The 24394-nt window shown below is 34.0% G+C and overlaps 2 protein-coding genes across 5 annotated transcripts in view; both read right to left on the reverse strand.

The window, feature by feature from the left end:
• Positions 1–255: 255 nt before the first annotated feature.
• Positions 256–7712, reverse strand: hpo (serine/threonine-protein kinase hippo). The gene is made up of 9 exons (XM_089846112.1): positions 7374–7712; positions 6906–7167; positions 6776–6838; positions 6540–6704; positions 6165–6470; positions 4601–4714; positions 4318–4516; positions 3865–4160; positions 256–2673 (listed from the first exon to the last, which is right to left on the reverse strand). The coding sequence occupies exons 1-9, from the start codon at positions 7385–7387 to the stop codon at positions 2515–2517; spliced, it is 1578 nt and encodes a 525-aa protein (XP_089702238.1). The 5' UTR covers positions 7388–7712; the 3' UTR covers positions 256–2514.
• A 563-nt stretch (positions 7713–8275) lies between these two features.
• Sdc (Syndecan) overlaps positions 8276–24394 on the reverse strand; it is a 28063-nt gene continuing 11944 nt past the window's right edge. Inside the window, exons 2-7 of one of the 4 annotated variants that reach the window (XR_016370634.1) lie at positions 12972–13028; positions 12497–12650; positions 12303–12427; positions 11959–12202; positions 9186–11011; positions 8276–9152 (exon numbers count right to left, since the gene is read on the reverse strand). Coding sequence is in view for 1 of the 4 variants with exons in the window: in XM_089846113.1 (XP_089702239.1) it covers positions 10842–11011; positions 11959–12202; positions 12303–12427; positions 12497–12650; positions 12972–13028 (750 nt within the window). In the remaining 3 variants the exon portion in view is untranslated. Of the gene's footprint in view, positions 11012–11958; positions 12203–12302; positions 12428–12496; positions 12651–12971; positions 13029–24394 lie in introns of all 4 variants that reach the window. The other 3 variants (XR_016370636.1, XR_016370635.1, XM_089846113.1) reach the window with 3 other exon arrangements.

A 24394-nucleotide genomic window follows, 5' to 3' on the forward strand; every position in this document is an offset into this window, starting at 1 on the left:
CGTTATTCTTAAGTGGTAGATACTCAATACGAAAGATTTTTCCAATCCGCCGCCATCTTGAAAAATGGCGGCCAGATATGTAAAATAATCATTATTATGGAATAACTTAGGCGGGTTTCAACCGATTTTGTTAATATTTTTTGTACTGGTTCCTCACATCCTATAGACGATATTTATGGCTTTTGCTGTTCAATTTCAACAAACAAAGATGATATTTCACAGAAAACAAACAAACACAAAACAAACAACCACCAATTTAAATTATTTACATATTTTTAATGATAGCATTTATACCAACTATGGCGTAAAACAATTTTAATATCTTTTAAATACTACTTCATATTTACAAATCCTCTAGCTTTAGTTTATATAAAACTGGCCTCATTTTAACCACGTGGTTTTATTTTTTTATTAAAGTAATAGATATGATTTCGCGCATTTTTTTTTCACTCAAATCCTTTTAATTTCAAAGATTAAATCATTTCTTAGGGCATGATTACTAAATTACCTTTTACAAAACTATTCATTTATCTAATCACCCGCCTTCATTTAGAATGGAAGAAATTATCCTTAATTGCAATAACCACGACGCGTTCATTGACCTTTTGACCTTGAGAGAAAATTTCTTCCAAAAATTACAAAAATATTTCGCACAATTTTTAATTCATTTTTTTATTGCAATCTATGGCCAGTGTTTGTGTGTATGCTTTCATTAAAGTTATAAATACAACGTAAAATTTTGGCGCCAGTTAAAAATTTTACATCGCATTAATTACCTTAATTAATATTATTTATTTATTTAGTTAATTACCTATTTAGGAACTATAGGTATGTATGTAGATCTTTTGAAACTGACTATATATATATATCTATTTTAATTAGGGTAGTGTTAATTAATTAAGTTCGGGGGTAATTTAATTACCGTACCACCGTGAGATTGCAATACTAAATTACCGCCGCGTTTTATTTTAAATGTACCATGAAGTGTGTTCAGTTCAGTTCAGTTTAGTTTAATTTAATTACAGCTCTTTTAAATTTAATTCCATCACTTAATTTTTTGAGCACGATTCTTAACAGTGAGATAATTAAAGTTTTGGGAGAATTAATTAATTAATTAATTAATTAAGATAATTTAAATTTAAAAATATATAAATGCAAAGAAGTTTTTTAAAATAGATTAAAATTAGCATTAAAGAATTTTAAAATCAAAATAATAAAAAAAAAATGATTCTAAGAGACTAACGTAAAATTGGGTTCAGAAGGGGGGGATGAAGATTAACTATTAATTTCAATTAAACTTAATTCTAATTAAATTCATGGCAATTATTATTATTATTATTATATGCACTTCTATGTCCCAAATAATTCTCTTTATTGTAGATAAAATAAGGATTTTATTATCACAAATTATATACTTTTTATTTTAATTGAAATAAAAAATACCTTTTTGCTAATTAGGGAGTTACGTTTTTACTGTATTTCTGATTGCCTGATTTTTTATAACCATATTAAATATTACCTACCTTTTTTGCTGATAGATGTTAAACCAAAAAATAATTCTCAAGTAGTTCAAATGCTAAGCCTAAATATCGTTTTTTTTAAACCTAACTGTCACAAGCACATTTAACCAATAAGAGTGCAGCGACAACGCGCAGTTTTTTTTTTGAAAAGACCACGTGCTGTGAAGCGTATGATTGGGTAAAGGTCCCTAAAGTGCCGAGGCTTAACGCATTTTTATTTTTCAACTGATAAACGTGGCGCAAAATGATACGTCGTCTGCTTCAGAGTTGAAAATATATAACATTTCCACTCAGAAACGGACGTCACATGATTTAAACCCAAATTTTTCAGCTAAAAACGCTAAAAGCCTCTGCTAACGAGCGTTATTCTGTCTCAGCTAACAACATAGGCATACAGCGCCATCTAGTTTGTGACCTATATTTTCCCAGAAATCAAAAACAGGGCGCGAATTGTAACACGTGGATCGAGTGGGCTATGATCGTAACCAAGATAACTTTAACATAATTTTTATTTTGATAAAAATCAATCAACCAATCAGAGATAGGCCTACAACCAAGAATAAATGCAATGCATAAACAACTTTTTCCTCTTAGCAAAAGGTATTTAATTTATTTCACTTAGGGTTATTTTTAACTCCCAGGCACATTTAAGGATATGAATTCTCGGGGGGATATTGGGGGGGGGGGTAAGAATGATTGGCTTGGCGGTACGTAATTATTTTAAATATTTAATTATTTTCGTGATTAAGGCCTTTTACGTACAGATCTAAATGCATTTACACCGCACGAACGGAAGACTAGATTCGCTGGTTGCGCGCGCACGCGTTATTTTTATTTTGTAATCTAGGGGGCGCCCCAATCTCGTCCGCAAAATATTTTTTTTTTCAATTGTAATTTGTTATTTATTTTTAATTGTTTGTTTGTTTAAAATGGTCCAGATTCTCGAAGAAGAAAAGAAACAAAATAATAATAATAAAAAGTAAAACTTATCTCTCTAAAAATTTTGTTGTCTTTTCTTTTTGGCATCCATGGCGTCTAAAATGGGTTGGCGTTTAGTTTGATACCTCCGTCTTAGTTCTTCAATCTCTCGTTCCATTTCCGTGTCAAGACTAGCCATTCTTTGGTTAAGCTCTTCGTAGCTTAGGTACTTAAGCTGTTTTTATTAAAATTTTTAGTAAGAAATGTGTCATAGCGACAAGTAAACAAAAACTAAAACAAGATGGCCCCGGCATACTATTATGCTTTTGCGAGATCTCTAGCGGTAATATTAAATTATTAAAATTACAATAAACTACACTTAAAAACTTAGGAGAATAAAAATAAATAATAAAATCTTAAAGCGCTTTGCTTAGCCCCCCAAAATTTCGTTACAGCCTAAATATAATAGCGTAAACAAAACAAGATGGCCCCGGCATACTACTAGACTTTTGCGCGATCTCTAGCGGTAATTTTAAATAGTATTATTCAACTTTAATTTCAATAAACTACATTTAAATATAAGAATAAAGAAATAAATAATAATATCTTAATCTTAAAGCCTAAATATAATAGCGTAAACAAAACAAGATGGCCCCGGCATACGACTACACTTTTGCGGGATCTCTAGCGGTAATTTTAAACAGTATTATTGAACTTAAAAATTTCAATAAACTGTATTTAAATATAAGAATAAACAAATAAATAATAATATCTTGATCTTAAAGTGCTTTGCTTAGCCCCCAAAATTTTGTTATAACCTAAATATAACATCGTAAACAAAAACAAGATGGCCCCGACATACTACTATACTTCTGCAGGGATCTCCAGCGGTGATTTTAAGTAGTATTATTGAATTTATAATTTCAATAAATTACATTTAAATATAAGAATAAATAAACAAATAATAAAATCTTAAAGCGTTTTGCTTAGCCCCCAAAATTTCGTTACAACCTAAAAATAATAGCGTAAATAAAAACAAGATGGACCCGGCATACTAATATACTTTTGCGTCGGACCTCTGGTGGTAATTTTGATTAGTATTATTAAATCTATATTTAAAAATTTCTAAGAATAAAAATGACTCATGAAATGGTAAAATGGAAAAAATAAATAGCAAAATGGAAAAAATAAATAGCAAAATGGTGAAAATAAATAGCAAAATGGTGAAAATAAATAGCAAAATGGTGAAAATATTTAGTAAAATGGTGAAAATATTTAGTAAAATGGTGAAAATAATGTAAATATTTCATTTCATATGATAAAGAAACTCTTAAATCTTCACTAGGGCCAATATGGCGGCGAATTTCGCAAGGCTAGTGGGTCCTGACCTTTATTAGGGGATATTTTAACAAAACTGAATACTCACAAATTCAAAATCTCCATCAACAAAAGAACGTTGAAATTTTCCAGGTTCAATCAGAGCGACTCCGGGTCCGGCACTGCTAATTTGATTCAACTGTCTTTGCAACTGATTGGAGAATTTCTTGTCCTGGAGGGCAGATTTGGCTTGTTGTATTTGAAAAGGGTGTGGTGTCCCCGTATGTGTCACTGTTCCATTTGTGCTTTGGTATTGTTGGGCCTGTTCACGTTCTTTCTTATCAAAATGATCCAAAAAATATGGACGGTAATTTTCTTTTTTGTCTCCTTGGGCTGTGTCATGACCTTTTACACAAAAAAATGTAAAAATACCAAAAAATCTGTATCTAAATGATGAAACCCAATAATGGTACATTTCTTAAGGATTAAGGCTTGTTAATTTCCATGTTGGGGGCGAAGAAATTAATTTAATTAGAAATATAAAGTAACCAAAGACGATTACGTTTCATTGTAGATTCCTCTTCTTCCTCACCATCACTATTAATAACCAAAGTTCCCAGATCAGACTCGACATCACTATGACCAATGAGAGTACCAGTATCACAAGGTCTTAGAGTACCATCATCAACTTTCTCAGGAACCAATGTTCCAGAGTCAGTGACAAAGTGTACCATTGTTCGAGAATCAACCTCATCATCATCCTTTACAATTAAAAAAAGGTAATAAAAGTTGAAATATCGTGAAATTGTTACCAAAATGAAGTTGAGACTTGAGAAGAAACTTACAGAGTCCAGATTACTCCGATCCCTCCTAAAAACTTCACTATCTTGTATCTCACGCGCGTCTGCAATCATTTGTTGTAAGATTGTAACTGGCTTGGCATTCCTGATGAAATCATGCTAGTGGAGATGAAATGATAAGTACTGATGAAAATAAATAAACACAGCATTTTGCACAATAAAACCCAAAAACCCTATAAAACGCAGAAAAACCCTATAAAACGCAGAAAACCCCTATAAAATCCAGAAAAACCCCTATAAAATCCAGAAAAACCCCTATAAAATCCAGAAAAACCCCTATAAAATCCAGAAAAACCCCTATAAAATCCAGAAAAACCCCTATAAAATCCAGAAAAACCCCTATAAAATCCAGAAAAACCCCTATAAAATCCAGAAAAACCCTATAAAACGCAGAAAAACCCTATAAAACGCAGAAAAACCCTATAAAACACAGAAAATCCCTATAAAATCCAGTGGGCTGGGTTTTTTATAATAAACCCAGGGTTTTTTTAAACCCTGGATGAAATAAAACACAACATTTTGCACAATAAAACCCAATAAAATCCGGTTGGGCTGGGGTTTTTTTTTAAATAATTCTAGGGTTTTTTTAACCTTGGATGAAATCAACACACATTTTGCACAATAAAACCCAAAAACCCAGGTGTTTTTAAAACCCTGGATGAAATGAAGTAATAAACTAAACATTTTGCACAATAAAACCCAAAAACCCAGGTGTTTTTAACCCTGGATGAAATAAACACAGCAATTTGCACAATAAAACCCAGTTTTTTTAAACACTTCATGAAATAAACACAGTATTTTGCAAAATAAAACCCACAAACGGGGGTTCTTTGAACACTGGATGAAATAAACACAGCATTTTGCACAATAAAACCCAGGTGGTTGGGGTGTTTTTAAACCCTGGATGAAATAAACTCAATTTTGCACAATAAAACCCAGGGTTTTTTTAACCCTGGATGAAATAAACACAGAATTTTGCAGATTAAAACCCATAAACCCACGGTTTTTTAAACCCTGGATGAAATAAACACAGAATTTTGCACAATAAAACCCAAAAACCCAATAAAACCAAGGTTTTTTTGAACCCTGGATGAAATAAACACAAAATGTTGCATAATAAAACCCATAAACCCAATAAAACCAAGGTTTTTTGAACCCTGGATGAAATAAACACAAAATTATGCACAATAAAACCCAAAAACCCAATAAAACCCAGGTTTTTTCAACACTGGATGAAATAAACACAAAATTTTGCACAATAAAACCCATAAACCCAATAAAACCAGGGTTTTTTGAACCCTGGATGAAATAAACACAGAATTATGCACAATAAAACCCAAAAACCCAATAAAACCCAGGTTTTTTCAACACTGGATGAAATAAACACAGAATTTTGCACAATAAAACCCAAAAACCCAATAAAACCAAGGTTGTTTTAACCCTGCATGAAATAAACACAGAATTTTGCACAATAAAACCCGGGTTTTTTTTTAACCCTGGATGAAATCAACACATCATTCTGCCAATCAATCAATCTATACTAGATTACCTGTAAGAGTTCAGTAGCAGTTGCCCTTTCCTCAGGATTTTTAACAAGGCACCTTGAGACAAAGTCAATGAATTCGGGTGTCCACCTATCAGGATCCCGAAATGAAGGAGGAGGTTTGGTCGGAATCATGAAGATGGCTCTCATAGGGTGAATATCACCATATGGAGGCTTTCCTTCCGCCATTTCTAAAGCAGTTATGCCTAAACTCCAAATATCAGCTACGCAATCGTAACCTATTTCTTGTATAACTTCGGGTGCCATCCAAAAAGGTGTTCCAATAACCGTGTTTCTTTTAGCCATAGTATCCTAAAAGATATTTAACATTGATTGTTCTCAACACCTTCAATTTATACCAAAGTTGACCAATTAACTTACAGTTAACTGACCAGCTACTCCAAAATCGGCTAATTTCGCATGACCTTCGGTGTTTAAGAGAATGTTTCCAGCTTTAATATCACGATGTATTTTTCGTCTTTGATGCAAATACTCCAAGCCTTTAAGAGTATCACTAAGTATAGTGGCTATTTCATCCTCAGTTAACTTTAAATGTAATTAATTAATTAATTAACTTAATGTCAAATTAAAGCTCTGAATTATTAAAATTAACGTACAGTTTTCTTTCTAAGCCTCATTATATCAGACACAGATCCACCCCCACAATATTCCATAACAATCTATTATCGCAATTATTATTAATTATTTGTAATTAAAAGCACCAAGGGTTAATTAGTAATTACTTACCCATAGATCAGTTCCTTTGAAATAACTTCCATAATACTTGACAACATATGGACTGTCACATTGTTGCATGATGGAAATCTCTTTAATAATTTCTTGTAAATCAGTGTCAACAGGCACTTGTTTAATGGCCAGTACTTGGCCTGATTCCTTGTGTAATGATTTAAATACGCTCCCATAACTCCCTTCACCCAGCTTGCAAATAATATCAAAGACTTCTTCTGGTTGTCGAGTAAGACTCTCTTCACTCAACTTCTTTAATTCGCTTTAAAATTATATATGAAAATAATGTCTATTAAACTAATTTACGTTCCCATAATTATATATTTAATTTAATTAAGATTAGAATCTGTTGAAATATAATAAATAAATATTGAAACCCCAATAACAACATCTAACCATGTTAGACCTGATGTACTTAAGTTTTATACTTAATATTATAATTAAATGATTGCAATTTTTATCGCTCACCTTTTAGAAGACATTGCACTTTATTTTTAAACAAAAGTCGATAGATTTTGCAATAAAATTTACATGTTACTGATGACTTTCCCCTATCTCCTGTTCTCCTCTCTTATTACATTTACATTACACCACCGCTAACCAAGGCTTAACGTAGTTGAAATCTTTGCTAATAATCAGCACAGGATTTAAGATCGAAAAACTAAAGGGAAAAAAACTAATGGGTAGGCGGTAGTGTAAAGATGTTATCTTAAGTTTATATTAGGACTAAAGTAAAAGATTATCACGGTTTTCCTTAGCGCCTTAAACCGCGTTTCCCGTCTTTCGGACTCTTTCCGATGTTCCGACTAACGTTACGTCCCCGACTGCCTCCTGTACTCCCTGTAGAGACAGTCTAGACTGCACACGGCCAACTCAGAATAAATTCAGTTTACCATGGAGTAGTTCTACTGGAGTACTAATAAAAGTTTCTTTACTAGTGCCTTAAATTATAAATATGTCTCCTTATATATTGCTCCATGTTAGCAGACTACAAGCAGCCAAGCGAAAATAGCATGATTCAAACACCGGTCCGGCGGTCCCTGAGGCCTTTCGCCCGCCGGATTTAAACCAGGATTAGAAATAACACAAACTGGACAATTGACCAGTTTAAAAATTAGATGCATGGTGATAATATCTCCGTGACAAATAAGGAAATTCCCATATTTTTATTAAAATAACAAATTCAAATCCCAAGACAATAGAAGCGGTAATTCTGTAAAGAAATTACATAATCCACTCCAGGGTCTTTAATGTATATCACTCCACTTCGACAGACAAATGATGGGCTCCGTTTAGGCCTAACTTAACACTCAAAGGCTTAACAAATAGTTAGTCATAATTTCATTTTATAAATAAATTATACTTCGGAATAATTTTTTTTTACTTTATTTCAATTATTTTTGACAAATATGAGAAACTATGTACACTCATTACAACTCCCCCATTTGGAGTTCATTTTTTTTCTTCGAACATTAGGTTGTTTATTTACTTGGTATCAGATATCGTATTGTTTAAAAAATCTTGTATTCCAATTTTATTCAATAGCGAAGATAGGTTTTTTAGCATTTATTTCAGGCTTGACTATTATAGCATTTAAATACACGCAAGGGATTTTCGTTTTTTTTTTAATGTTTATTGTCTACTGAAACAAAAACAATACAGACAAAGGCTTAAAAAAACAAATTCCCTGCCTTTACGTGTATTGCCTTTGATTCATTAAGCATTGTTTATATTTTACATTGAAACAAAATAAATGCCACTTACATATATCAGTAATTAAAATAAATAAACTGAAATTAAAGAGTATATATTTTTAAAGGGACAATTGTTTAATTAATACACGTGGCGATTTTTTTTTAAATTAATTGGCACTATTTTTTATATAAGATATTATTACGCGGGCGGTTTACCGGTTAGCTCTAATTTCCATTTTCAGAGTTGTTTTTTTTTTGAGAATTTAAACACTTAGTTTTTGATACAAAAATTTCACAAACATTCTTTTTTTTTATAGTACATCAATGGCATTAGTTTTTGTATCGATAATTAATTGTTCGTGTATTGTATTTTAAATTAAAAATTGAATCATTGAAAACCCCCAATTAAAAATTGGCTATCATTACTACGTTTACCTAAGCCTAATTTAACGCTAAGCCTCGGTTGTTGTTGCAACTTTTTAACGCTAAGCCTCGGTTGTTGTTGCAACTTTTAACGCTAAGCCTCGGTTTGTTGCAACTTTTAACGCTAAGCCTCGGTTGTTTGTTGCAATATTTTACGCTAAGCCTTGGTTGTTCCAACTTTATTTTACAATTATAATAGCGTGAATTTTTAAACTTCATTTTTGGAATGTCTCTTGTTGTAAGGGTTGGTCTCTTTACTTAAAAAAACATAGCTAGTTATATGTGGGGAAACACATCGCCTTTTAGATATATGGCTCGTTGTAGTATAGTAATTTAAACGTTTTTTAAACGTTACGAGTAGCCATGTTTAATTATTTATTTCGAATTAATTAGCGTTATTGGGGTATGATCTATGATATAATTAAACACTAAGAACATAATTTCGAGTATATCTAAATTAAATTAAGACTTATTATAATTTTAAACCACTTAAATAAAAAAAATTAAAAAAAAACAAATTGGGGAACGGATTTTTACTTTCGTTTTTTTTTTTGGAAGATTTAATTCATTTTTTTTTCTCATTTATTACTTTAAAGTGGACGCGTTTTTTTCATAAAAAATTAATGAATATGACGATGAAATTTAAAGTTTTTTTTTTAAATTTGAAAAACACCAAAATATAAACTATCTTCTTAAAGTAGCAGTTTGTTTTTTTTTTCTTATATATAATAGTTAGTTATATACTACATGCATTTAAAAAAGATTTATCAATTAACATTATTACCACTATTAGGACAAAAATGGTTGATTTTTTTGGTCGGTTATGCGTTGTTTATATTTATTTTTTTAGACAATTTTTTTATTTATTTCTTCGTAGTTACAATTAATTCATTTAATTTTAGATTAATTTCGTCTTATTTTGATGAATTTGATTAAATCTTGTAGATTGTAATCAAAATCAGCTATTTTCAAATAAATTTCTAAGGTACTATAAATTTTGATAAACTAAACAATACTTTTGCAGCTCCAATGAGCGCAAAACTAAAAATATTGACGGAGGGTCGAAATTGCTTCGGAAATATGATTATAACTTCGTTATTTTTCATCTGATTTTGATTATTTTAGCTTCATAGGATAGACCACGAGTTTCTTTACAAAATCAGTGAATAAATAAAGAAGTTTATTTTAAAAAAAATATAAAAAAATGTAGGTTATTTAATTTTCTATTTGCAATATTCTACAAAACCCCACAAACTCAAAATAAAAAAACTACCGAAAAAATTAAAATTTAAAAAATTGTCTAAATGCATAAATGTATATATTTTGTTTGTTTGTTTGTTTGTTTGTTTGTAAATTATCCTTTCTCACGTACGTTTATAATTCATAATTCTAACATCACATTCTCGCCACCAGCACATATCGTACCACCATTTTTGTTTGTTTGTTTGTTTTTTTCTTAAAAACTGGTATTAAAAACTTCGCTCAACAAACATACAATTTGTTTAAATAATTATGTTTCCAAAGGATGCGATATTATTTAATTTTTTGTGTTTTCCCCCAAAAAGGCATTCATTCTAAGCCTAACTTACTTGATGTCAATTTTCTTACCTTAAAGTCCATGTAAAGACGCAGGATGATAGAACATACATGGACTCGAAGTGTTTTTTTTTTTTTGCGGAAGGTTTATAATTCATTTTTAAGTCTTATTAAGTCGGATTATTTAATTGTTCTATGTGTTTAAGGGGGTCGGGTTACCCCCCTTGGAGTATGATTCCTTTTTATTTTTTTTTCTTTGTGTTATATTAACATATGATATCTCCTAGGCGTAAAATTCCTTATTACTGCTCCGTGTGTATGAATTGACCGTTGGTGAACGTTTTGGTTCGTCAAGAGCGTAACTGCCTTCGTCCTTTTTTCTCATTCGATAGACAATGAACATAACCAGTAAAATGGCACATAGAAGACCAACTACGGCCCCTCCCACAACCGCTGCGAAAGTAAAATAGATGATTAATACAGAGCCAAAGTTTTCGCGACGTTCCCAAAGTTTTCGCGACGTTCCCAAAGTTTTCGCGACGTTCCAAAGTTTTCGCGACGTTCCCAAAGTTTCCGCGACGTCCCCAAAGTTTCCGCGACGTCTCCAAAGTTTTCGCGACGTTCCCCGAGTTTTCGCGAAGTTCCCCGACTTTTCGCGACGTTCCCCGACTTTTCCGGACGTCCCCCGACTTTTCGCGACGTTCCCCGACTTTTCGCGACGTCCCCCGACTTTTCGCGACGTTCCCCGACTTTTCGCGACGTTCCCCGACTTTTCGCGACGTCCCCAAAGATTTCCCGACGTTCCGCGACGTCCCCAAAGACTTCCCGACGTCCCCCAAAGACTTCCCGACGTCCCCCAAAGACTTCCCGACGTCCCCCAAAGACTTCCCGACGTCCCCCAAAGACTTCCCGACGTCCCCCAAAGACTTCCCGACGTCCCCCAAAGACTTCCCGACGTCCCCCAAAGACTTCCCGACGTCCCCCAAAGACTTCCCGACGTCCCCCAAAGACTTCCCGACGTCCCCCAAAGACTTCCCGACGTCCCCCAAAGACTTCCCGACGTCCCCCAAAGACTTCCCGACGTCCCCCAAAGACTTCCCGACGTCCCCCAAAGACTTCCCGACGTCCCCCAAAGACTTCCCGACGTCCCCCAAAGACTTCCCGACGTCCCCCAAAGACTTCCCGACGTCCCCCAAAGACTTCCCGACGTCCCCCAAAGACTTCCCGACGTCCCCCAAAGACTTCCCGACGTCCCCCAAAGACTTCCCGACGTCCCCCAAAGACTTCCCGACGTCCCCCAAAGACTTCCCGACGTCCCCCAAAGGTTTCATGACCAGGTTTTGAATAAATATCCTACCCTTCATACTAAGCACTTGGGCCCACAACAATCAGTAACTCACCAGCTAGTATTCCAGGTCTGGCGAAGAATGGGTATCTTTCATTTGATTTTTGTTGCAATATACTGGGTTCATTACTCTCGTCATTTTTACTCTTTGGCTTTTGATCTTTGTCTATTTCGTTGACATTAACACCAGGGGCTGCCGCTACTTCCGTTGGAGAGATTTTTCCACTTTCTGACGATTTCTTTGTCGAAGTATCGTGATTTACATCTTCGGGGATTTTATTCTCGTGTTCCGACGAATACTGAAATTAAACGAACCAATAAATCAATTAATTTTCGTTAATGAAGATATTTGAATAAGGCCCGTTTTCAGTTTTTCACGGATCGAACAATGGCAATTACCTTTGGCACTACTTTGGGTTCGACGTCATCATTTTTCGATGTACTTGTCGTAGTGACCATTGCCGTAGTTGTGCTGGTTGACCCCGTGGGAGGTGGACCACCCTCAGAATGGAATTGGTGGGGTACTAATGAAGGGTCAGAAATTGAAATTTCTGAAAACCATAGAGGAGATAGTTACAAACGAAATTTTTTACCTTTACTTGTTGGATCACCTGATCCAGGTTCGTCCGTGTTATCAATGGGTCCGGACCCTGATCCATCTGGAGCATCTTCGTCATCTACCCCTTTCCCGGAGGAGTGTTCAAGGTCATGAAACTGATCCACCGCACTACCCTCAATTGAATCCCCCTAAAATAAAACGCCAATTAATATTATTTTCAAATTTAAAATTAAAAGTAATTTTTATTCTCTTTATTCAAGCGCATTTGAAATAAATTTACGCGTAATAGTGATCTTAATAAATTACCCATTTATTTATGGTAATTAGAACCTGTTATCGTTAATTTCAGTAAATCCATAATGGTTACTGTTGTTAACTATCACTTATTTTAATTTATTATTAGGTAATTGGTACTAGCACAAAACAATTTTAACTTAAGTTAAATCCAATTTCGAGCAAAAACTAAATATTAAATGGTAAATTATAAGTGTAATTAGTGAATTAATTACTTGTGGATCATCTATGAAGAACATTCCGCTGTCGCCATGCTTATCATTAGCCCCACTCTGAAATTAAATTGAAAAAAACGAAGCCACAAATTAAAATTTACAGCCAAAATTATAAATAAACAACCGCAACACATTGTTAAGTTAAAATAAACCGCGCAACAAATTAAGGTTAAAAAGAAAACTTAATTAGTCTTTAAACTTCGGTTCTTACCCTTTGTTGCCACTTAAAAAAATCTTTCACAAAAATAATATTCACTAATATCATCCATGGTTCATGACCCAATGATGACATTTTTCACCTAATGATACTAAATACTTGTACCTATATCAACCAATACTCGTATAAGTTCTATTTAAACGTAATTTTTATAAAAAATACCCTAAAACTGAACCTTAACTTTCTGATCAAAAACTCAGGCTATATTATAACCCTATAACGCATAAGTAAGGGTCTATAGTATCGGTATTGTCTATGCGATTGAAGTCAAAGATACTGTGGCGCCATCTACATTTAGGTTCTCTAACAAACCCAGATCAGAACGAATAAGTTTATGGCGTATTGTGATTTTCTTTAATTGAATCAGGTTACTAGTAAAGATCACAGTGAGCGATAATAGTTTTCTGCTTTCCACAATTTCGTTACCAGTAGACACACACCCCTCTACCCTTTTATAAAGGATGACCAATATTCTTTAGACCCATACTTATGGAGAGTACGATGAACTTATGGTTATATACATTATACATATGACAATAGTCTCTCTCCAGTAGTTGAGGGTAGAGTGGTGGTAGACGGACTATACAGGCTCTTAGGTCTATAGAAATCAATGAATGTTTGTTGAGACGATTAAGGTCACAGACTACTCCCATTACAAACCCCAATCGCTTCGATCTACCAAAATTGGAAACCCCAAAGGGCAACCCCACACACAAAATGGGGCCAAATTCCATGAATTAAAAGCGAAAGTGCCTAAATTGCCAAGAATGATGCAACTAATCTAGCGTGAAGTCTCGTACGTTTTCAATAATGAAATTTCGCCCCTTTTCAAAAGTTGTGTCCAGAGGGATTAAGTTAAGTCTCGTCCTTCACTTAAATTTAAAATACTAGGTAGATAATTTCACCCCCAATACCTCAATGCCCCCTCCTTTGGAAAAGATCTATTGTCTTTCACATGAATTGTAAATAGGCTTAAAATTTTAAATACTCCTTAAGCCTTGGTTACAACTTTCTCACTTTAAAATACAATCAATTGTATCTAGAGGAATTAGTATTAAACGTAAGGATGAACAGGATTTATTATAAAAAATCCTAGATCAATACGTAGGCCTATGAACTATGACTCAGTTCTTGGGAAATTTATCCCAACGATAGTCAGAAAATTTCTCTTTCTCTCTCTCACTCTCAGTCATAGTTCTGAATCCCCATAGTATTCCTTTCTCCATCCCAGCATCCCTCGGAGAGGGGTCTTTCCTCTTCCATTTCATATCCATCCTTCATATGCCGGGGCGCCCTGGGTCCGTCTGGGGTTTGCACCGGAAAGCCTAAAGGTCCCCTAAATGCCCTCCCCCCTCTCTTTCCTTAACTGCAGTCAGTCGTATCCATCAAGCGTAAACTTGGAAAGTAGAGAACCATACGCGAACTTCCACCAGCCCTAGTTCCGTCATTTACAGAGTGGGTTAGATATTTGAGCTCAATGAAGTATAGCCAATAAAATAGAAGCGACACAAAGAATTCTTGATTATTTGCGTAGGTATTTTGGTATTTTGAGGTATTGCAAACACCATATGAACATACACGAGTCCTTGTTTCGTTATTTACAACGTGGTTTAGCTATTTGAGCCCAATGAAGTATAGCCAATAAAATAGAAGTGACACAAAGAATTCTTCAGCAGGTATTTTGGTATTTAGAGATATGGGAGGAGCTTGTATAATAACCCTTTTATAACTTCAGACAATTGGAAGTTTCATCTAAACACAAGGTATTAGACGGAGGATAAAAATTCCCCCGTGTCGTTTCTATTTTTCATTCCAAGTGTAGTATTATTCTACTGTAATTTAGGGGTTTCCCACTATCTCCCCTTCCTTGGGTATTTGGTTGGCAATTAACTAAAACGGCTTACAACCATTTCAAAGGGGTAGTAGCACCTAAACCTAAACCCTTTTAAAAGTTTGCATTAACTCCGATTCCGAAAATATATAGACCCAGGTTTTGCGATAATTTAAATTTAATGTACTTAATTTTATAAATTAAAGTGGAATTACAACAACGTTTTACTACTTTTTAACAATAATAAAAAAGATTTAATTACTTTAATTTCAATTAAACCCCAAAAAGAAAAGGGTTAGGTTTGAGGTACAGTACAACAATCCCTTTAAAAGATAAAACGAGGAAACAAAGTCGATGTTGAACTTATCGGGGTATATTATCAACTTATGATAGAAAGGAATTTCCAACGTTACGTGCGCGAGACATTATTGATTTTTTGCGCAATGGAAAAATAGTACCGCTGGTTTTCCTAGAATCATGGTTTTGGTATAGAAATACTGTTTATCTTATTGAATTTCACTTGTAAAATTTACATTGAAATGACGACACGTTATCCTACCCCATAGATAAAACAAACGTGATTCAAACACTAAAGTTTCCATGGTGTATGCATGAATTTCTGTTGATCTTAACAATGTACCAACTAACTAGTTTATTTACGTTAAAACATGGCAGGAGCTGATTTTATGCCTAAGCACGATTCCCCGGCGATTAAACCCATATTACGCATGCGTGGTTCCGCCACACGTTCCGTAAACAATCATAGCGATAAAAAATCTCGCGAGCCATAAAAATCAAGCCCCATGGTCTATAAATATCCTAGACTAAAGCCGAGTTAGATTTTTACCTTAGCATCTTGAGCTCATTTCAGGCTATTTCTAGAGAGAGAGAGAGAACTTTCTCTATATCTATCTCTGCTTCCAGTTCCCAGCATCCAGAAGAGAAGAACGACACTCAGTGGTGCCTTGGCGAGCTATAGGCCTAGTACTTGAAACCATGGCAACATGACCGAGCGAGCGCGAGAGTGGGTGCGGGTGCTGCACGAGCTAATCGCGAAAATTGAAGAAGACCCTATTGCCTAGGCTAGCGCGCGATACAATATACCCCTATTTTCCCGCCATTATAAAGCGCGGGAAAAGTCTCGAGACTTCTGGGTGCTCAGGGAGATGGTTGTCATGGCAACAACGGCGTTAATATCGTTACCTCAGCTTTCCTCGTGTTGTCGTAATCCCGCCAAAAATTAATTCGAACGAAAAAATAAAGAGGTATTTTTAAATTTATTTATCAACAGAAGATGTACGGAGGTAATTTAAAGTTTGTAAGTAAGTTACCAGTAAGGTAATTTAATAATTACGGCTGGGTAATTTTGAACAAATGGTTTCAGTGCCTAACCTAACTTACCAATAACCTACGCTAAACGTTACATAACCCTAACCCAAACTAAGTTAGATTTAATAGCCTTTACTCTGTTAAGTAATCCGCCATTTTGAGTTAAAGGGGAAGAGTCAGTCTTAAACCACACCCCCTTAGTCTTCTCCTTATAATAGAGAGCTTTCAGACGGGATAGTAGTACGTCACACCCTACCAAGTCTTTGTCTCAGTTTCATTCCTGCTTTAAACCCACCAAAATGGCAGAGTAAATTATGTCACGAGAATCAGCTCCTACTCCAACTGAAAGCTCTCTGTAGGTACAATTTCACAATATATGATTTTAAAACCTTTAGGATTAGCAGTTTAACTCCAATTAAATTACATTAAATTACTCTAAATTACATGCAAAACTGTAATTTATTTTTTTTTGTTAAAATTTCACTAAGTAAATCCAATTTAAATAAAAAGAAAATTGTAACTCATCCGATAAAAAATTCCCGACCGTTTCTTTTTATTGATAAACAAGTTAGGGTAACGAGCCGTTACTGGTTAAGATAAGGGCCCCCCATTATTGACTACATTATCTTTCGTATCATTTCACGGGAGTAAATGGGGCTACTCCTTATCAGTGGGTCAATAAAATTCTCACCCCTAACACAAATTGACTGATAAAAAAGCTGTCAAGCAAGAAAAAGAAAAAAGAAAAGGATATAAATAATAAACTTGTTTCCAAATTTTGACTTTACTCCTGTATGACAGCTTCTCCTTGAACAGAGAAGTGCAGCAGTGTAAACATTTCTACAGGGGCCATAGAAATAACATGGAGTCAAAAACCCCTATATGTTGGCTTCTCTACGAAGTTTGAAATGAAATTTGCGAATTTTTATCTAGGCATATTCGACAATTATTTTAAAAATTGAACTAAAATCATAGAGATAATTAAGGTAAATTACCACTAATTTAACTAAATACAGTTGTAAATTAAATATTTATAGCTTATTGTAATTTTATTATTCTAAATTAAAAATTTGTAGTATATACTGTAATTTTGCAGTTTTAATTTACCAATACTAATAAAGTTCAGTATTTTTAGCTCAATAATTAATTAATAATAATTCAATAAATAATATTAATTATAATTAATAAACAATAAATTAATTTTTCACAAATTTTAATCGGTAATTTAAAATAATTGCTGTTAATTTTTTAACCAGATAATTACAAATAAAATTTCAGAAGTCAATAAGTGAGAAGTTGTTAATATCCGAATTAATTAAGCTAAATGAGATTAAAGAAATAGTTAATTATACATATTATATTTTCTGGGGTTTTTCCCTGATAGCACCGTTTTCCGGCGACGACCCTATATATATAAAAATATATAATTTAAGATACAGCACTTTTTATAATTTAAATACTTGCACGCTGTTTCGTATCAATATTTTTATGTTTATGCAAATTACTTGAGAGAGAGAGAGAGAGAGAGAGAGAGAGAGAGAGAGAGAGAGAGAGAGAGAGAGAGAGAGAGAGAGAGAGAGAGAGAGAGTGTAAGGGACGTCGAAATATGTTTATGAACGATTTTAAATTAATCACTTAGTTAAGAAGCTCAGCGTGGTTTTCTTATTTGAAGTGAAACTCACGCTGCGCTAATATAATACAATATTGGAGTAAAACTCACACCGCGTGAAGTTGTCTGACATGCGCTCTTAATGTACGAGAAACGGAAATCATAATATATGCTAAATGCCTTCTCCAAACTTTTTTCTGAGTATCTTGTTTGGTCGTGGTGGTGCTTACCGAACATTTGATAAGTCTAACTGTACCTTAACAAACTTACCTACCAGATTTAATTAAAAAACAATTAAATAGAATATTTTTCAATTAAATTAACTGTAAATTTCCGTACTGTTTATAGAAATAGCTTCAATTTTAAAACTCTAAAGCTAATAAGCTAATAAATTCGCTAGATAAGGCCATTCTCTCCATCTTACCCCTATACCCTTTGAGCGTTTTGCACGGTGCTCATATTTATATCTCAATTTCGGTAGCTCAAGGACTATAAAGTACAGCAATAATAAATGATCTATTTGAAGAATTTCTCTCAAGTGCTAGGTACTAAATATTCACTAAAACTCCTAACTTCAAGTGCAGATTTTCTCCTTACGTGTGATGCTAACACGAGCCAACTACGGTAAGGTATTTCTTTATGAAAACCGCAAACTTTGCTCAATTTTTCCACTCAAGACACTTCATTCCTATCTTTAGTAGTGGCTTGGACAACTAAAATATGGAAAAGAAGTATTTTCGACTCAAACATGGTTGCCCATAGGACCACTCCTCTGTATTTTACCAGGGAGAGAAAGGGAGATGCCGCGTGAATAGCGCGAGGTGTCTCTCTTTAGGGTGGGGGAAGTAAATTTCCCAGCCAACGGGGGTAGTACCGCCCGGGCCACCGCGAGCGCTACTGCGCAAAATCCAAAGTTTTTATCTCATGTAGCGACTATTCGCGCATGCTCAATGATCCACCGAATGACCCAAGGTAGAGAGAGAGAGAACATAGTATTTCATACCCCCGTTTTCAACCCCTACCCGCTAGATACGAGTTCTGTTAGCATTAGGCGGCTTCTCCCTTTCCTCCCTGATTTTACCAAGAAGTGATATCTAGTTTATTAGGGAGAATGTATAAAGTCGCCCCACATTTCCAGCTTTATCTCCAGTCCAAACGTAGCCTGTCCGGACTCGGTTAATCCCTGCCGCCTCTAAATTACAACCAGCATGCATCTCATTGGTTCTTGAAAACTCGTGCACGTCAGCACGACGCGAATGATAACGAAAATTACTTGTATTTTCCGACTGAGGAGAGGCAGCGAAATAGCCCGGCCTCCTTTTACGTCCCCCCCCCTTGTATTTTGAAAGGGGGGACTGGGACTATGGCGCGGCGCGAAAACCTAGGCATCTTATACATTACCTTCTCCCTAATAAACTAGATATAATATCTTCTTGTTTATATTCAAGTAACCATATCCATGAATTAAATAGTCTTAGATTAAGCACCGCGTTTAAATCTGGACGTCGCTCGCACGTGGTGCACGTGCTTTAGAAGAAGCCCTTCTTGAAGATTCCCAAAATCGATTTGAAACCTCTACCCAAAATAACCCCTTCCCCCCTTTCAACTCTCAAAGCCCCCCTATAATAAATCAGAATATAAAATATTATGTAAGTCTACAGTATAAGAAAGAAGTCATTTATAAACGTAAGGACGGTTGGTTTTAATATTTTCTTTTTTATTAAACTAAAGTTTCTATACTGAAACAAAAAAAAAAGAACTAACATAATAGTATAAAATTAAATATAAATAATTTTAATTTCAGCCTTGACAATTCCCAGTACGCACGTGAACTGATTATTAAATACAAGTCATTGACGTAGAGAAAGAGATTTTATTTCTTTAGGGGGAAAGTGGTATGTCTATAATTATTTTCAGTACTTGGACATAATGAACATTTTTGCTAGTTGTAAGGGTGTGCAAATAGACGCGTGTAGAGTCTGAATGGTATTTGACCACCTGGTTTGATGTGTATGTGCATGAACAACAAATATGTATTTATTTATTAAGTTAACTTATGGCTTCAAACAATACGGACTAACCAAATTTTTGCTGAGCAGGACTGGACTGGTAACTTTGAAGCACTATCTAAATTAGTCTTTGCATCCACCTACCGTCCAATCAATATTCAATCTTAACCCTAAATTTAGCAGACGATGCTTTAATTTAAGTGCAATGTTACCATTAAGTCTACTAGGCAATCCTTCTTTTGACTGGCAACAAACACAGAGGGATTCTGAAATCCATTTATTCCGAGATTAACTTAACGCTTAATTTTTTTATCTTTAATTTCTGTTTTCCAGCCAGGAAACAATTCAGTTTATCAACCCTTTAAGTTATGATCAGAAATAAAAAAATACTATTTGGAATTCTTCCAAAAATTCTTTTAAGCAATCTTTAAAAATGAATAAGTTGCCTCTGCCATAAATGGAAAATGTATAGAGTTCACTCGACGCATTATAAAAACATTGAGACGGCTAAAGTAAAAGTGCAATATGACATTAAAGATGGCGTTGCTTAATATAGTCTGCTTGACCCGCCTTGATCTAGTGTTAAGATGGCACAGTATGTGGACAGGTTAGATAGGGCTTCTAAGTTACCAGAAGCCCTTAATTGTTCGAAACCATATCTTAATTTGCGTCTTTATTGTCTGCCCACATACCCATAAGTGTTCCTTTCGTCTTTAGAGGGCAAGGTGGTCAAACACCAATGTCTATTGTACCCAATGGACTTTTGACTTCAAAAAAGTCTACTGAAGAGCCTTAAGGTTCAATTTTTGGTCAGTTGCATTTGCACTTTATAATAAAGAGATCGTCTATCGTGTCCCTGATCCATCTGCGTGCCAGTTGAAGGAAGAACTCTTGGGCTAAAGAAATGAAGCGATACCACGCGAATATTAAATCCCTCTTCTATCTACTCCTCAAACGTTTTAAAGACGAGGAGGGTTCATCAAGAGTCTTTGGGGGCTTAATATCCTTCGCTCGCCAGCCATTATGTATGAACAGCCCCCTCAACTCCTTTGCAAGAGCATATGAGAGTAATTTTCTATCAGCAATCATTTACATTCATTCAACGCTATATAGAAGTAATATGTTTTATAAATAAACAAGGAAAATACCACCAAAAATAATCGCCTAATAACGTCCTTTGATTTTAATTTTAAATTTTAACTTTTTTTGTTTGAAACAATGCATTTTTGGGAACCTCCTTCTTTCTTAAGGTTTGGAACAATGGTTAGGTATAATTGTATAAAAATAAATATTATAATTATATACTCTATATTATTTAGTTTGTTTGTTGAGTATAACTGCCGGAGTATAGGTGTAATAAGGCATCTTTTTGTTGTTCTAAATATTTACTTTACCATTGTTTTCAACCCATAGAAGCATAAGTTTATAAGATATGTTCCATAAGTGTGTCACTCGTTAATGAGAGCTTGTCATGAAGTGACGTAGGTCATAGATTCGGGGTAAAGCGACGCCTGGTGAGGCCCTGTCAAAGGCTTAGTACAGACTAAAAGGATGATGGACTGCAAAACCGAGTGTAGTCAATTCTCACGTCGTTCTTGAACTAGCTCTCATTAAGCCTCTAACATTACGAAGTATGGGTAGTGACAATCTTATGGAACATATCTTAAGTTTTTATGATAGAAGTAATTGTGTCAGTTCAAATGTCTAAAATAACGTTTTGGAATTTTAATGTTTGATTGTATTTTTGGGAAATTATTTTACAAGATAGGATCATGATACTTGGTGCAATTACTGCACTGAATGTCTACTTTCAGATGGTACTATTATTTTTATTGTGTCAAATTTTAATCAAAAGTTATGGTCAAATTAAACAAAACTGGAGATGGACATTTTGAAAAAAAAAAAAAAAAATTAAAACCATAATCCTATGTTACTCCAAAATACAAATAACCTAGAATATAACAACGAATTAAGTTACACTGTTACTATTTTTAATTAAACCTAATTAGGGTATTTAAACCGGAAGCAGATGTACATAGCTAGATTACGACCGCGATCTTCAAATTCTAAACCTCTTTATTTGTGAAAAATGCTTTTACAGTTTGCTTTTATCCTAAAATGGAGGTCGACTAGCTAGCTAGTTTCACGATACTAGGTAACTGGGCGTTATAATCCTTCTGACGTATCGAAAACCAGTTTGACGCAGACGATCTTTAACAATTGTTTTTTAAAGTTGACGCCAGTATACGTCATTAACACGGTCAATGTTTTCGACTCAAAGACAAAACGTACAATTTCCTCGCGTGATGATAGTCATGTTTAAAGAAAAATGTTTTTTCATTTTAACGACAAATTGTTTTTGAAGGAAATCCTCTACTGAACACATGAATATTCTCTTGTAAATGTAAATGTTTTACCGAAAATCTCCAACATTCTCGTGTAAATGTAAATGTTTTACCGAAAATCTCCAACATTCTCGTGTAGAATGTAAATGTTTTACCGAAAATCTCCAACATTCTCGTGTAGAATGTAAATGTTTTACCGAAAATCTACAACATTCTCGTGTAGAATGTAAATGTTTTACCGAAAATCTACAACATTCTCGTGTAGAATGTAAATGTTTTACCGAAAATCTCTAACATTCTCGCGGAAATGTATATGTTTTACCGAAAATCTCTAACATTCTCGCGGAAATGTATATGTTTTACCGAAAATCTCTAACATTCTAGTGGAAATGCAAATTTTTTACCGAAAAATCTTTAACATTAACATTCTCGCGAAAATGTAAATGTTTTACCGAACCAAAAGTCCATTACTTTATGGAATAAAGTAATGGACTTTTGACCGAACCCATTCTCGCGAAAATGTAAATGTTTTACCGAAAATCTCTAACATTCTCCTGTAAAATGCAAATGTTTTACCGAAAATCTCTAACATTCTCCTGTGAAATGCAAATGTTTTACCGAAAATCTCTAACATTCTAATGAAAATGTAAATGTTTTCCCGATAAACTTGAACATTCTCTAGAAAAATAATATTAACCTTTTCCATTAGTAAAATGTTTCTATTAGTGCTACTGAAGCATAAATGAAAATCAAATTCCAACTGGGGTCCACAGTTTTATTTATTTTATTCTTAAATGACATTTTCATAGTGTCTTTTAACTTTTATAGTTAAAGCAACGCGATATAAACTGATGATGGATGGATAATCTGTCGCCGGTCGCGTTTTAATGTCGCCAATATAAAAAACAAACTTATAAACGAGATATCAAGTCAGTTGAATCGTATCATATGTCTTCAAATTAATGAACTTTAAAATAATACATCAAAAATCTTATGGAAGAATTAAGAAGATACTGATGGAAAATTCCAGGACAGAACCAATTCTATTTTAATTTGAAAGAACATTTAAAATAATTAATATTTCAAATTGGAATTAAGTAATCATTTACAATATTAAAGACGAAACGAGCAATTAAGTTAAATTCTTAGTGGATAGTAATTTGTGAAAAAAGGCTATAATACCCTATTGGACGCATTTATCACGTGGTATTAGTCGACCAATAGAATTTAAAAGCCTTTTTTTTGTGATTTTTTGCGCCAGTGGATAATAATTTGCAAAGATGACGTCAGAGGGCTATAATACCGTATTGGACGTATTTATCACGTGGTATTAGCCGTCCAATAGAATTTTAAAGCCTTCTTTGATCATTTTTGCGCAAAGGCCTAACGAGTAGGGTACTTTAATAAAAATTAATTGCTCGTAACATCGTTAATATTATATTTAGATACATGATTTTATTTTTAAATAAATTCTACAAGGGAACTTCCCAGTTGATAAAATTAGTAATTCTAGGAACTTAATAATTGGTATTAGTTCCCAGTTATTGAAATATGATCATACAGTTCCCATTCTGGGAATTCATCAAAAACTAAAAACGGAAATTGATAAAACGCCCCCCTAAGTTCTGACTCTAATCATTAAAACTAAAGAGATCGAATTTTATTTAACCAAATTAGGAGAACTAAATAATTATTTCTTCGAAACTTTATCGGTCGAAAACTTTCATTTCCGAGAAATTCTTAACAAACTAAAACGGAAATTTATTCAACGTCTTAAATCTTATCTTTTTTTGGAAACGGAACAACATTACGGAACTGATTTGATTCATTTGAAACAGTTAAGAGTTTGAGAAATAAAATCGGAAGTAGTCTGCTTCCGCTAATATTTCGATAAATTAATTAATTTATATCTAATCAAAACAGAAAGTGTTGGTTAGTTGATGGGTCCGGGTTTTGTTTTCGTGGGTGGGAAATTGAGGGTTTTTAGGGGATTTCCTTCCATGGTTGTTGATAAATAATGGTGGTTTAATTGAGTACACCAATTCACCGGAAGTTGCGGGTCATTTTGGCTAAAGCAAAATCG

The sequence above is a fragment of the Phalangium opilio genome, unplaced genomic scaffold, assembly GCF_054372755.1.
Source record: "Phalangium opilio isolate 3A_F unplaced genomic scaffold, DU_Popi_V2 ptg000079l_1, whole genome shotgun sequence".
In the NCBI taxonomy this organism is placed as follows: domain Eukaryota; kingdom Metazoa; phylum Arthropoda; class Arachnida; order Opiliones; family Phalangiidae; genus Phalangium; species Phalangium opilio.

What these genes read in the sequence shown, in the direction of transcription:
- hpo (XM_089846112.1), bottom strand. An exon ending in TCAAAGGAACTGATCTATGG is followed by an intron (nt 6,839 to 6,905) that starts GTAAGTAATTAC and finishes TTGCGATAATAG; the next exon opens with ATTGTTATGGAATATTGTGG. An exon ending in AGAGGAATCTACAATGAAAC is followed by an intron (nt 4,161 to 4,317) that starts GTAATCGTCTTT and finishes TTTGTGTAAAAG; the next exon opens with GTCATGACACAGCCCAAGGA.